This window comes from Montipora foliosa, chromosome 3 (genome assembly GCF_036669935.1).
Source record: "Montipora foliosa isolate CH-2021 chromosome 3, ASM3666993v2, whole genome shotgun sequence".
In the NCBI taxonomy this organism is placed as follows: Eukaryota; Metazoa; Cnidaria; class Anthozoa; order Scleractinia; family Acroporidae; genus Montipora; species Montipora foliosa.
This window is the reverse complement of record NC_090871.1, coordinates 62,946,341-62,961,340: the sequence shown is the minus strand read 5'-3', so window position 1 is coordinate 62,961,340 and position 15,000 is coordinate 62,946,341. Positions and strand designations below refer to the sequence as shown.

The window sequence follows — 15,000 nt, the reverse complement described above, 5'->3', positions numbered from 1 at the left end:
GAAATATTCCAAAGCTAAATTGTTCGATATAGGGCAAAGTAAAATTTTCAATTGACGCGGTCGATGCCATAGTAGCTGAAGTTGCTAATTGAGTAGGACTCGCCTGCGTCAAAAGCTATTTGCAACCCCCGTTGAATTTCAGAGTTGATACCTTTATTGATCCATCTTTGCTGCAAGATGCATAAAGATTAGCTGCCGAAGAGTATTTTACCTGAAAATCACCAAAAAAGAAATTAATGGTGAAATGGGTTGTTGTAGTGGCAGTAACCCATAACTTGGAGCGAACAGCAGCCCTATATTCCTGTCGCAGCTTTTTCACAGACCGATTTATTTTTAGGTTGAACTTCCCGCGAATAAGACTCCCGCAGGAGCCCAAGGACCAACCTCACAAGAAACTAAGCTGACGTCATAGCGGAAGTGCCTTTGTTTTTTTCGGAAAAGGTACTGTAAAAAAAAAATCGGTCTGTAAAATTGCCGTCTTAGTGTGGGAGTTGTTCGCTCTTAGTCTTGGCCTCCTGGTAGTGGTTAGTGCACTCGTGTAAACCAACATTTCCTGGTTTCTGCGTCACATGTTAGTTAAGTTTAATTGTTGGTTCTCTAATCTGCTCCAAGAGGTTTCCAACTAACACAACCTAACTCTTAAGGATCCTTAAGTGGTGGTGGTGATGATTATGATGATTATTATTATTATTATAATTTTTTATTTATTTTTTTTAATTTGTCATCCCACAGCTAAACTGATTTTTAAAACCTGGTAATGCTCAACTGAATATCAAGTTGCAACCCGCAACCTTAGATGTTCAGTGCATATCTCAAAATCCTAGCCGTTCCAAGGAGGCAGGCCTTTTTGAGGGTTCCACAGTTCAGATTATCGCTGGTCTTAACTAACCAATGGTTGAAATTCTTTGAGATTGTACCCAAAGCCCCTATTACTACGGGAATCATCACTTCACTGCAGCTCCAAATCCTCTCCAATTCCCATTTCCGATCCCGATATTTGTCCACCGTTTCTTTGTCTTTCTCAACAAAACGGGTGTCAAAATAATAATAATAATAATTATTATTATTATTATTATTATTATTATTATTATTATTATTATTATTATTATTATTATTATTATTATTATTATTATTCAAATAATTTGGCCTCAAAGTTAAGAATGGTTAAAGAATGGTTTTAAAGCACTCACCATATTAATGGGCCCCGTGTGATATTCTCGAGGATTCGAGGCAACAAAACACTGGCCAGTTATTGTATCATAGAGACGAACTGCAAGTGAAACATAAAATATTCTTGGGCACAAAATCCGCTCAAAGTTAAAAAGAATATTCTGTTTTGTGACTGTACAATGTCTAAAGTCTCTCAAACCCATGAGAAGTTTGCAGATGAGTGTTGAAACTTATAATTTATGATGATGGCTTGGGATTGTTTTGCTAACTGACTGGCTCAAAAATCTCGCTCCGCATTTTCAGGCTGAATCGCCATTTGCGCGGGAGAATTCTCCCGCGTTTTGAGTCAATATAGGGACCTTTAGATTCTAGGACGAAGACAAGAACGAGTACGAGATTTGACTGGTAGTTTTTAGCGAAAATACTTGGAAAAATTTATGACCCGTACGATTAATCTTACTCTTTGTTAGCAGAATAGGTTGCTCAGTTATTCTTGTTGCTGTTACCTGGGCCTTTTTGCTGATCGAAAAATGCCAAAACTGCTACCCTGTTGTTGACTTGTTTTGACACGACCACATTTTTGCAAAACCTCGTATTAAAATGACGACGGTGTAACGTTTTTCCCGCCAAAATGACGCTGGTTTCAGCGCGCTCACTGTTGTTCTATATGACAATTTCGTACTCGTAGTCGTTCTCGTCCTAGAATCTAAAGCTCTCTAATTTTCATGTAAACTACTTCTTATCCTGATTGATTCATCCCGTTTTTATACCTGTTGTGATTTGCCAGTTTATTACTTTACTTTCTCTCTGATTTCAATCAACTGAAGCTACGGTAATACGAGCAACAAAAACGTCCAACTTGTCTCGCAACATTGTTGCGCTTTTTACATCCCACGCACAACTTGTCTCGCAGCAAAAAAAATGTATCGCAAGCTGCCGCAGCGTGTTGCGGAAAGTAGAGGTCCATTCTAATTTCTGCAACAAAATCAACACATTTTTTTGTTGCGAGACAGGTTCCAGGTTGTGCGTGGGATGTAAAATGCGCACCATCGCTTTTCAATTAGTTTTCGACTAGTTTCACAGCTGCAATGTTGCGAGACAAGTTGGACGTTTTTGTTGCTCGTATTACCGTAGCTTAAAACCCGCCTGAAACTGGTAAGATACCTTCCCTCAGACCAGCCTTATAGTTTGCAATCACTTACTAGTTGGGTGTTCTGTGCCAACAAGAATAAAGTCCCCTGTGGGATGAAAAGACATTGATGTGACGACTTCTGCTTCCTGTGGTAAAAAAAATACCAGAATTTTATTCTTAACGTATCGAGAAGTTAAGTTTGTTTGTTTATTTGTTTATTTATTTGCCATATAAAGGAAGTACAGTAAACACCCGCTTATGAGAACCTAAATTTTTCCAAGTTAGAAATAGGTTCTTGTTAAAATGGTATTTACAGTTGTTTTAGGCTATCTGGGTTCTTAAATAGGTTCTTATTTCCACAAAAGATGTCTACTCCATGATATGGTATGACTGATTTTCTATGATAAGGACGCTGATAACTTTGTATTTCATAACCATGAAAAATAAGTTTTGAACAAGGTCTGTACAGTTAAAGTGCAATTTGTTCCAGCCACCTGACATTTAAAGGCCATTTTCTAAAAGGAGAACATCTTTAATTTTTTAGGCTAACCTGGTTGCTTTGTAAGAGGGGGTTTAAAATGAAATTTTTTGCCTAAAAGGTTCTTAAATTCTAGGTTCTTATAAGCGGGTGTTTACTGTACGACCCAAGAAAGTAAGTAAAAACGTAGCCTGCTTGCTTCTATTGAAAATGGCTCGCGGTCGAAATATAGGGGCTTCGCGGCATCGAAATATCGGGGCTTGGTTACTAGTAACCTTAGCCCTTATATTTCGACCACGCGCCATTTTCAACGGAAGAGCCTGCTTGCAGGCTGGTAAAAACGCGATGAAGAAAAGTTACAGAATTAAATGGCAAGAGAGCTTGCATAACTACAGTCCGCATAGGAGCGGGACACGTTAAATCAGCCTTCAAACTAAGCTTAACTTGTCCACACTCAACCAAAGGATATCAGAAAAAAAAAACTCTTCACGTGTAAAGTAAGAAAAATATCTTCCACAGCATTCCTCATCCTATAGGATAAAAACATGCCTACCTGGATAGATCTGTAGGCCTTTTTCACGGAGGGTTTTGATATGTCAAACAGTTTCACAGTACAATCCTTGCTGCCTGAAGCTAATACCAGTGCACTGGGGTGAAATTCAACAGATGTCACTTCCTGTAACAAAATAATTCATTTCATTCTCTCTCCTAATTTTATGACTTACTGCGATTTTCATAATTCTGCGGAATCTTATCTTCAAACCGAAACGGACAAAACTGCGTTTTGGTTTCCATCAATCTAACCTCAGACGCAAAGCCTAGGTGTTGACCCGAAAACCGCGGATGCCGAAATCAACTGACGCCTGACATAGAGTGGTTTTCAATTGAGTGTCGAAAGTAATTAGTGAATTACTTTGCTTTATGATTACTTCACTCAGTGATTGGTTCAAAGTTCTGGCGCCACTTTTTCAACCAATCAGAAGCGAAACCAAAACCAATCGTGGCTCGCGCGTGCACATTTTCCCGCGCTTTGTGTCGGCTACGTGTAATTACTTCGAGTTTTGATTGGTTTAATTGGATTGTCTCCGTCCTTTTTGATTGGCCAAAGTAATTACTTTGGTTTTGGTTTTACGACACTCATTTGAAAACCGCTCTAACCTACCAATCAGAATCTTTGGTTCCCGCGGTACATCGAAGCCGATGGAAAGTGATGGAATCTGTACGAATCCTTTTACCGAAGAACCTCTAAAGATATCATAGTGGTATTCAAGCTTTAAACTAAACAAAACTCCAATTCACTTTCAAGAGGCGTAGTCGATCTTCCCGGCTATGTTCGTAAATTTGATTGATGGTCCACGTCAAAATTGTGAAAATCGCAGTAAAAGCCAGTTTTGTCTACAGAGTTTTTTCTGGCTATCATTTCGACACAAAAAATTGTGAAGCAGTGACTGTAAAGTGTGGCACCATAGAGGGCCTAAGAACAAATTAAGCTATAATGAAGAGAAAGTGGAACAAAGGAAAGAAATGAAAACACCATGTTTAAATCTTGAATTTGAAATACTATTTCACTGAAAAACTTGATCCATTCCTGAAGTTACTAGAGCTGCTAAAGTGATCACAACAGCTACTGGGCTTTGACCAAAACACCGCAAGCATTCACTTTAACTTTAACAGGCAAGGTCCCCATGATAAGTGGATGAGATTATGTCACTTTTGTGATAGAGCAGATTTTTTCGAATTCTGATCCTAACTTCTGAAATTTAGATAACAAGTACAAACAAGTGTAACATTCGAACAGTATCAGGATTTTCAAAGGAATGCATGTTGCCTGAATGCTGCCCTTCTTGGTGGTTTTTTATTTTCAGTTTCTTTTATTTATTCAGTTAGCCACACACATGTAAAGGATGCACAACACAGCTTGATCAAAAGTTGTTAATTAAATAAACCTTTAAGATAGGTGTGACAAGCAGACCTTTTGAAGCTTGGAGCTTATATTAAATAGGCTTCCTTGGACTAATTATTACATACAGTACATAAATTACATGATAAAGTACAGAGTGAGCAAATAAAACGCAAATTTTAAAACAGTATTAAATCAGTTTTCAGCACGAGAATCCTTCAGTTTGCTTTTAAAAAAACAAAAACAGATGGCGAACTAATTAGTGAAACAGCCACGCAACAAATTCCAGATTTTTTGGTCCTTCATAAAGGATGCTGAACTGCTTAATATTCATTCTACAAAAAAATGAGGTCTGTAATAAGAAGCAAAGGAGTTTCGTATTGGTGAACCTGACAACTAGTTGAAAAGGGATTGCAAAAGCTAATGGGCAGAAGATTATGATGATACAAGTGCGTAAAAGTAGCGATAGAAAAGGAATTTTTGCTATTTATTAAATTTTCAATCTTGGATATTGCATTTCTAGCTTTCTGATTAGTTCACCCAGTCTCCGTTATCAGCTCATATACTGATGACCTAATATGGAAACTGATTGCATCAAGTGTTCCCAAGCTGAAGAATTTGTTGCGTGGGAAGCAAAATTTCCTGGGACACAACATCTGATACGTTAAGAATTTGATGAAAATTTGACAAAACAATATTCCATTTGCGCTTGTTGGATATGAGACTGATTACAGCCAACTAGGAACAACGTGCCTCATTGGCTCACCAAATCATATCCAATGCACGCTCATGGACTAATTGTTAATTGTCAAATATCATACTGAATTGTCATTAACATCTGCATTACCTCCATATGATCATAGAGAGTCCTTATAACAGGATGATTCTCAAGGTTTGTACCCACACCCTGGTCTTGTGATTGGGGCATTGTGTTCTTTGCTACCATTCGCTCGACATCCAACACCTAAAAGCCACACAAGGAATAACTTGTTACACATTTTAAAAAATCCTGCTGACCACTAAAATGTGACAATGAACTCCAACACTTTGTGAATGCAAATTGAACTCATTGACCCCTGGGAGTGAAACATAGTAGATTTTACTCAGTTTAAAGCCAGATGATATTATTAACCAATGGGGAGGGGGGGGGGGGAGGAGTTTGGGGGTTGGAGGGAGGGGGCGTTTAGGAGTCAATGGCTTCACAACCTCTACTTCCACTTAACGCATTTTGAATTCTGCCCTTTGAGTGACGCATCATGGAAAATAGACCATTCTGCCAAAGTCCCTTTTTAACCCATTCAGGATTGGCATACGGCAGGTACAAAACAGAGGTCATTGTTTTACCAATAAAGAAAGTATCCCAAACATTCATAAAAGCTAACCTTAGGCCTAAAGAAAAGTATCCTAAATATTCATAAAAGCTAACCTTTGGCCTAATTAGGCCTAAAGAAACGTTTTTAGGCCTAACGTTAGCTTTTATGAATGTTTAGGATACTTTCTGTATTGGGAAAACAATGACCTGTGACCTGTGTTTTGTCCCTGCCGATTGGCATGATGATACCAAGTACATTTAGGATCAAAAATGTTCCTGCCTTAATTGAAGCATCCACAGAGCCAGTGGCTATCAGCCGACCTAAAATAATACAGTACAACAAAATTAATAAACAAATATTAATAAGGTGTTAAAAGGAAAGGAAAGGAACTTTATTTAAGTGTCTAATCTTCTAGCGCTGTAGAGCACTAATTGGGGACACTGTAAATTGAAATTAACAAGTTAATGCAAATTAAATCAAACGTTGGTTTTTGAGGAGAGGGGAAAACCGGAGTACCTGCAGAAAAACCTCTCGGTGCAGAGTAGAGAACCAACAAACTCAACCCACATATGACGCCGAGTCTGGGAATCGAACCCGGGCCACATTGGTGGGAGGCGAGTGTTCTCACCACTGCGCCATCCCTTACTATTTTCATTTTTTAACGCTTAACAATTATTCGCCAAAGGTGAAGTGATTATCGGTGAATATTCACCGATAATCACTGAGCCTGAGGCGAATAATTGTTTTAGTATAAATACACAGGTGATTATTTCAAAAAAGAGAAAAAAAAAACATTTCAACTCGAAATCATCTTCACTTACAGTGGCAAAACGACCACTGGCAGCCATTTTGTCCGTCGAGGTGATTATCGGCTGATAATCCAAGATAGCGAGATAATGAGAGCGTGCGATTTTGTATAATTACCTGTGTATTTATACTAAAAAGTATTATTCAGACAGGGAAGCCAACGTGTTCCCAGTAGCACTTCACTTGTTCATTGCAGTTTGTTTGGCAGTTGATTTTTGAGAATTTTGATGAAACTTTCCTTACCAAATTGTACTTTTTGAAATGATGAACAAACTTAAAACATAATTTATATATAAGTACATGTACTTGCATTATCTCCTCTACTTGAACCAAAATAATGTAAAGGCATACAATAAACAAATTATTGACCTCAAGTGTTCAGTCTTTACAGGAAAACCTCAAATCTTAGCCTTACTGTACTGTACTGACCTCGCACTGCAAGGTCGCAGTTTGAGATTTTCCCATTAAGACCTCACCCTAGTGTTGACAATATTATTATTAAATTTTGCTCCAGGGCTGTACTGTAAGTTACACATGCTGCAACAATAATCATTGTCCCATTTTGGAAGAATGATAAAATTATCATGATTTCAGACATACCATTTTGGCTAAAGCTTGCTGTTCTACATGGAGCCTTATGAGCTGTCACATAGTAAGTTTCATACATTGCAGCTGGTGGGCTGGTGCCATGATCTGGAAAAAATGAATGATGGCTTTTACCCATAATAATATACAAAGAAAAATTTCTCCTGCAAGAGAAAAGCAGTTTTCTGGTAACATGGGGCAGAACAGAGGTAATTCAGTGCAAAAAAAAAAGAGATACAATCCAAACATTCTGATTGGTCAATAATGGAAGAAACTCACAGATAGCCAATCAAATAAAAGTAGTTTTCTGGTAACATAGGGCAGAACAGAGGTAATTTAGTGCAAAAAAAAAAAAAAGAGGTAAAATCCAAGCATTCTGATTGGTCAATAAATGGAAGAAACTCACAGATAGCCAATCAAATGCGACCCCTGGATGGTGCAACTATTTCCTGATTGCATGACACGAGTGTGTTGCTTCTGCATAATAATAAGGTATCTTGTAATCTCATGATTTTTCTCATTCAATTTGAACTTCACACTCGTATTTTTATCAGACTTCAAATTGCACCAGCCCATACGTTTCACTGGAACACTAAACACTTCATATTTTATCAACAACTCACTAGATACCAAGCTACATTTCTTACATTTCATAAACTTTTAATAACTGGTATGTTCTGCATTGTTTGATTACATTACACATCCCAGCAATGCAATTATCTCTTAATTAAATACTAAGAAATAATACAACATTATTTACATCAGACTTTCTTCATACATATTTTCTTTTAAATTACTTTATTTTACATGTGACTATTGTAAAATATCTTGAAAACCAAGTGAGACAGCATGCAAATACTTGTACCCTGGATGGTGGTATTTAGCACGAATCACAAGCATTTCAAAACAGCACTATGCCATCTTGTCAATAAAAAACAGAGAACAAGGTTTCATTATATTATGTTCTTTACCCTCTGTATCGCATAATTTTTAGCACACAAACACTGTGTGTGTTCAGGCAGTTAACAACGATTCACTAAAGTGGAGGTGGTTGGTGGTGGACATTTCCCTCCCTGTTTCGCAGCTCCGTAGGTAAACCTCCACCACTAACCACCAAGGCGAAAAGTTGTTTTTATATATGCTAAAACAGTGAGATAACATAATTATCACAAAAAGATGATTTTAACCCGATGATTTATTCCTGCAACAATAACACTATTTTCAGGCGCAAATCCAGCGCGAACTGCTTGGAGGTGCACGGCAAAGGATATTCGGAGTTTGAGAAGCCAATAACAGTGCGCCTTCAATGCTATCCACTGTTTTAGTTTTATACTCTTAAGTGGACTATTTTCTGTTTAAAGTTTCCATTCATGACTTCCTACACATTTTTAAGCAGCCTCTTAGCACTTTTGTAAGTTACGCTTGACCAATTTGAAAATCCAAACATGCCCCCACCAGGGGAACTTTCACGGAGGATGATCTCGCTAAAACACCTTCCTTAATCAAAATAAGTATTATTTTTGTAATTTTTATGATTCAATCACTTTCCAATTTCATGAATTTAAAAGATTTGAAATCAATTTTCTTTATGCCACATACATGTACTATCCAAATTGGCCATGTCCAAGTTCATGTCTACCTACTTCAAAGCGAGTGCAAGTGCAGATTTTTTCTTATGAAAATTAGTTTTGATTCATATGTAAAGTAGAATTAATAGACCTCTTTAGCTTGTACGTTTTGTTTTCCCATTTCAGACCACGTGATGTTCTCAAGGGAATTTTCCTTTTGTTTTTTCATAAGTTATGCGTACATATTCACATGCATAGGACGACATTTGAAAGAAAGTTCTCCCTGGAGTAACATCACATGGTCTGAAATGGGAAAACAAAATGTACAAGCTAAAGAGGTCTATTACCATCACAAAAACTTTGCACTTAGACTCGCTTTGAAGAGGAGGCAGACATGAACTCGGAAATGGCTAATTTGTGCTTGGAATTCAGCCACAACGCATCAAAAATTAATGACACAAAAGCAACCCACAGGTCAAAGCTTTGATTCACTACATTCTTTTTAAAATATGGTTTTAGCAAACAAGTTGATAGAAATTAACCACCCAAAAAAGGATTGGTAAGGTGACATTTTGAGACTTAAGGCCAGGCAAATACAGTTAGCTTCAACATCCATTCTAATAGTGATGTTAAAACTGTTCAGGAATCAATGGGTTAACCCATTGACACCCCAAATGCCCTGTAGCCCTTAAATCCATTAAGGACAGTGCCTACTAATTCAAAGGCATTTTTGTGCGGCTTAATGAATATGCAGGAAAGCAGATCTCAACAAGTGTCATTAAACTCCAAAAAGAAAATTGGGGGTAACCACACATTTTTCAAAGATAATTAATTACCAATATTAGCAAAAAGCTTTAAAATTCAAAGCAATGTATGGCACTCCTTTCCAAATTAAAGCTTACCGTAATTATCTCTGAAAAATGCATGGTTACCCCCAATTTTCTTTTTGGATACCAAGAGCCCTTGCTAAGTTCTGCTTTCTCCGCATAAATTTAAACCACACAAAAATGTCCCTGCATTAGTAAGCACTACCGATAGGAAATCCGAATATCTGCAGATGCGCAGAACATATGCGCAATAACAATATATGCACCATCCTTAAATTGATTGAACCATAGTCAGCAGGAAAAACTGGGTGTAGTGCTTTGCCAGGTAAAATGACTAAATAAAAAGTCATTATTTTGACTAAATGTGCACTGTACAAGTCAAAACAGAAAAAATGTTGCATTTTCCAATGTTTCTATTGAAAGTAGTGTGGAAAACGTACCTTTTCTCCATAATAATGATAATATTATTAAAAGACTTAAATACTTCAAATGATAACAAACTTTTTTTTTCCAGCTCAGTAAGGAATCCCTAGGAAATCACTGGAAAATTGCTAAGATTGTTATACTTGTGGACGATTGATTAAATTTCATCCACTCATTACAGGAAAGGTGTCCAACGGCAAGGTTTTTTTTTGTGAAATATTCATTTCTTTTGGTCGCTACATTAAAATTGCCAACAACAGAGCTGGTTTTAAAATGTTGCATACAAGGGAAATGTGACCCATCATAAGCACTGTTATGGAGCTTCAGTTTCGAACAATGGTTTCCAAGTGGTTGTTTAAATGCACTACATATATCTGCCTCCCAACATCCAGTGCTTCATGCTCAGGTGTCCCTTCATGAAGCATCATTGAGCCGTCAATCAAACTGTCAAACGAGAACGTTTGTACCGTTTCAACACCAGAGGATGATTCTCTGGATAGCACACCATTCCTTTCATGGCCAAGCCCTTCCTGAGTAGATTGGTGACCTGGTGTGCCTGTGTGCATTGTTGTCACTTCGTGGCATTCATCATCACCACTTGCAGTATCTGAATATTCCACCTCTTCTGGTCGCGTCTGTTTTTGCGTTAGCTTCTGGCCCTGAGTCAGAGAAGCAATTTTTGAAACCACTAAGTCCGTCTCAGGAACCTCTTTGGCCGGAGAGGCTCCAGCAAACACAGCAGGGGCAATGTTGGGTCTCCTTCCACACTGTCGAATCAAGGCTGGAGGCTTCCCGGCTGATTTGCCAGAATTTGCCTCTGGTTCACTTTGAATACCTGAGCAACAAGGTGGCTGATTATTTGCACTCTTTTCCAGCCCATTTGAATCAGCTTCTGAATCACCTTGCTCAATTTGTTTGAAATCATTTGAAAGACCTTTGAGCAAATACTTCATGCGGTCCTCGTGTTTCTTTCTAGATCGCAGATTCTTGAAAAAGTCACTGACGCACTGTTCTGGAATAGCCAACTGGTTGGCTAGTGTTTGACGCTTGTCCATGGATAAGTACCTGTTGTAGGTGTAATAATCCTCCATAGCAGCTTTAGCCTCTGTGGGAATTATCCGTCTTTTCTTCTTGATCATGTCCTCAGTTAGCCCCTGAAGAACAACAGAAAAGGGAAATCCGACAATATTTCACTTGCAGAAAGACACTACAATAAATTATTTTCAAAACGCCCTAGCCTACCAAACAAAAACTCCAATGTGGGTTATTCTGGAGGCCGTAATTGTTTAATACATTGTACATATACATGTATATGTAAACTATGTTTGTATAAGAGTTACCTCCACTAAACGCTTAAAAGGTTTCAGCAGTGCATGATTGGGGAATACACTATTCATAATCATTCAGCCTCTACCAGTAATTAAACAGGGCTTGAAATTGCAACCAATATAGTCACTTTTGCAACTGAATTTTTTTCCCTTTGTGACTAAAATATTTGGAGAAGTTGCAAATTTGAAACTAGTTTTCACCTTCACTCTTTCGAAATAAAAGCGTAGCCAATTGCAACTATTGCTAAAATAAATAAAGAACTGCAAAACATATTTGGTTTCTCACTGTGATTTTCTTTCACACTGAAGAATGATATAGGGCACATCAGTAGCATAATTTCGCTGTTTTATTGATTATTCCTTAAACTCCAAAAGTTTGGAAGTACGAAATACAAGCAAAAAAGGGAGAAAATCCTAGCGAAATCGAAAAAACTTGATGAAGACACAATGTTGTGTAATACCTAGCGGTCAGACAGACGCAGGCTCATCACAAAAACATTTCTTACACATGTGCCTTAATTTTCACGTACTTCTACTGTAGGCTTCGAAATTGATCCATACTTTCCACAAAAACGTTTTTCTTTTGCTTTATACCAATCATTTACCATATAAGGTCAAACTAAAGTATATGAGCTGATAAACGAGATTGAATAAACCAATCAGAGCATGAGAATTGCATTATCGGAGGTTGAGAATTTAATGATGTTTATCTGGTCGCTTCCTCTTTTTTTCAGAAAGTGTGATTGCTTAACAATTGAATAGAAAAATTTTGAGCTTTTCATCCAAATGCTGTTTACTTCGAGTGTAATTTTTGGATTTCACAGTCCGCCATTACTCACATCCCAAACTGACCGATTGGACTTCAGAGGGTTGGATCTAGGGAAAAGGGTCATCGTTAACTCGCTAGCTTAAAATTTCAGCGTGTAAATACAGCTTATTATAAATGCAAAACACAAGATTAATAGTCTGAAAGCCCGAAACTCCCATGCTGCATATTAATTCAGCCACATACACATGCATTGCATTCTTAAACTATTGAGTCTGTGACATCATTTCTCGTCGATCCAGCTCTTTCAAGATTTTAAAGTTAGTAATGGCGGACCATAAATCAGAAAATTCCAGTTAAAATAAACAGGTGTCTTTCTGAAATCAAGGCTTAAAGCTTGGATCACTGACTGTTTAGTTAACAAAGTTTTGAAATCCAAAGAAAACCAACAATTAATTTTTTGGTCACAGCAGCACTTAAAAAACTCATGAACCTGCATGTAACAGCCTATCAAAACAGTAATACATGCATGAGCTTTATATCCTGATAAACAACAATCCTCGTTAGTATTCTTTATATAAAGAATACTAATAAGGCATAGCTTGTTTTTCTGGTATGCTAATATTCTTCTCTCACAATTTGAACCTTTGCTTTGAGTCCAGAGGGACACGCTTTTTGTGGAATGTTTTTAAGTCGTTCAAAAAACATGTTTCATTGGGTCTAAAAACACGCAGCTGCATCTTGTGTTTTTAAATTCTGATAAAACACTGCTGCTTGTTCTTTAAACATTACTGGTGTGTCATGTCATACCTCATTGAACGGGCTTCAGGATTGGCCAAAAGAACAATAAAACGAACAAAGACAATAATGGATTTAGCACAGAAAACAATAGGGAGTACGACACTATAATTATAGCCAATGAAATATACATTGTAGCATTCAACAAGAGGTTCGACCCTACCCCAACTGGTGTGTAAGATCATGTGGAGTTACTTAGCCTGCAAAGCAGGCGTATTGTTGTTTTGGTAAAAATTATCGGCAGGTATCTTGGATAGCGAGAATAACAGAGGCCTGAGGCGAGTCAAGAAAATTGCACTCAGTGAGAGGAGGACAGGCTGTGTGCTTTCAAAATGGCGGCCCATTACAAACAAGCGTACGCCTCCGAAAAAAACACCTGCTCTGCAGGCTAGAAGTTACTAAGCCAGAGTAAAATCTACAAGTTCTACTGTCAGATGGGGAAGTTTAATTTGCGCGTAAAGCAGGGCTGTGATTTAGAGCCTACATGTACCAAAAGTACCCTTTCCCCCATATATAATTTTTTTTGCTCTGACAACTCTACATGTAGATTCTCCGTTGTTTCCTCCCTCAGCAAAAACCAGCATACAGCTGATTTGAGCTATGCTCCAAGGCCATACATGAACCATATAGCAGCAGCCAGAGGCACCACAGTATGCTTTCAGTTCAACCTTGTTGAGCTGCATCATTGCTGTATTTGCGACGACAACGACTAGCAAGACAGTTTTTATGATCATTAGTCATAAATAGAGAGTCCAGGTGAAGGAAAGGAACCTGAACATATTGCATGAAGGCAAGTCCTTACCCTCCTTTCAGGATAATCATGTTTGCTGTGAATGTGCAACCACTTCATCTACAAAGATGAACTGATGAAGTGTCCCTTGTGTTGTATGCATAAAACAGGATTGAAAGCCTACTGTGCATGCACAAGTTACTTCTGTAGGGAGTATGCAGCCCCAAATCAAGCATGGAGAGCTCTTCCCTACTGACTGCTACTTAAATTAGACACAGAAACAAGTGAACTAATCATTTCTAAGTTGATGACAACAAAAAATACATGAAAAATGCATAATCGTGAAGAAGATTGACTCACCATTTCAATTTGCCGCCGTTTTAACCTCTCCATCTTTAATTCTTCTCCCTTTTGGTAATAAATTCTTAGGCGCTCGGCCTCAGGCTTTAGGAGAAACTGTCGCATGGTATCGAAATTCATCCATCCCTTGTAATTTGTGTGGTCTTGAGGACGGAAGAAGCTTTCTCCGTGTTTAAGCATTTCGGAAAGATATCCTTGTGATTTTCCAAGGACAGCTTTGGCAAAGACCTCTTGGGATACACTGTACTTAACAAGTTCCATTTTCACTTGTTCACAGATACTTTCTGCATCCACAACATCGCCATTCGGGGTAACAAAATTATGCGATGCTTGAATTGGTTTAGCATTGTGCAGCTGGGGAAGGTGCGAAAGCTTCTTATCGGAAGTAATTCTTAAGATGTGTTGCATAACCATGTTAGCAGAAGGTGAGTCCTCTGTTTTGTCTTTAACAGCTTCTTGATCTACTTTTTGAAGTTCAAGATTATTCATGAACATTTCATCTGCAGTGGAGCTTTGCCACTCTCCAGTTGCATCTTTCCCTAAGCAAGCAACGAAATGGAATGAGACCCTACATACTGAATCAGGCTTTCTACGTTTTAGAAGTTTCATTACATACCAGTAATTACATACCAGTAAAATGAGTTTGTTACAAAGTGCTGGTGACAAGTTTTTCCTTGATAAAGTCAGATTCATATTATGTTTATAACACACATAATTCTCACATAATTGCACACTTGCAGTAGGTGGTTGGTTGATGTCAAATAATAATTACGCTTTAAGGTGGCTGCATGATGCAGTTAAATGTGTGAGCTATG

At 37.9% G+C, this 15,000-nt stretch overlaps 1 protein-coding gene across 2 annotated transcripts in view; it reads right to left on the bottom strand.

Moving 5' to 3' along the window:
• LOC137997908 (cleavage stimulation factor subunit 1-like) overlaps positions 1–15,000 on the bottom strand; it is a 31,164-nt gene that overhangs the window by 11,073 nt on the left and 5,091 nt on the right. The window contains exons 4-10 of one of the 2 annotated variants that reach the window (XM_068844232.1): positions 7,401–7,493; positions 6,273–6,313; positions 5,528–5,644; positions 3,334–3,456; positions 2,373–2,448; positions 1,191–1,270; positions 152–211 (exon numbers count right to left, since the gene is read on the bottom strand). In XM_068844232.1, the coding sequence (XP_068700333.1) occupies positions 152–211; positions 1,191–1,270; positions 2,373–2,448; positions 3,334–3,456; positions 5,528–5,644; positions 6,273–6,313; positions 7,401–7,493 (590 nt within the window). Of the gene's footprint in view, positions 1–151; positions 212–1,190; positions 1,271–2,372; positions 2,449–3,333; positions 3,457–5,527; positions 5,645–6,272; positions 6,314–7,400; positions 7,494–8,034; positions 11,358–14,185; positions 14,725–15,000 lie in introns of those variants that run through there. The other variant, XM_068844231.1, reaches the window with a different exon arrangement.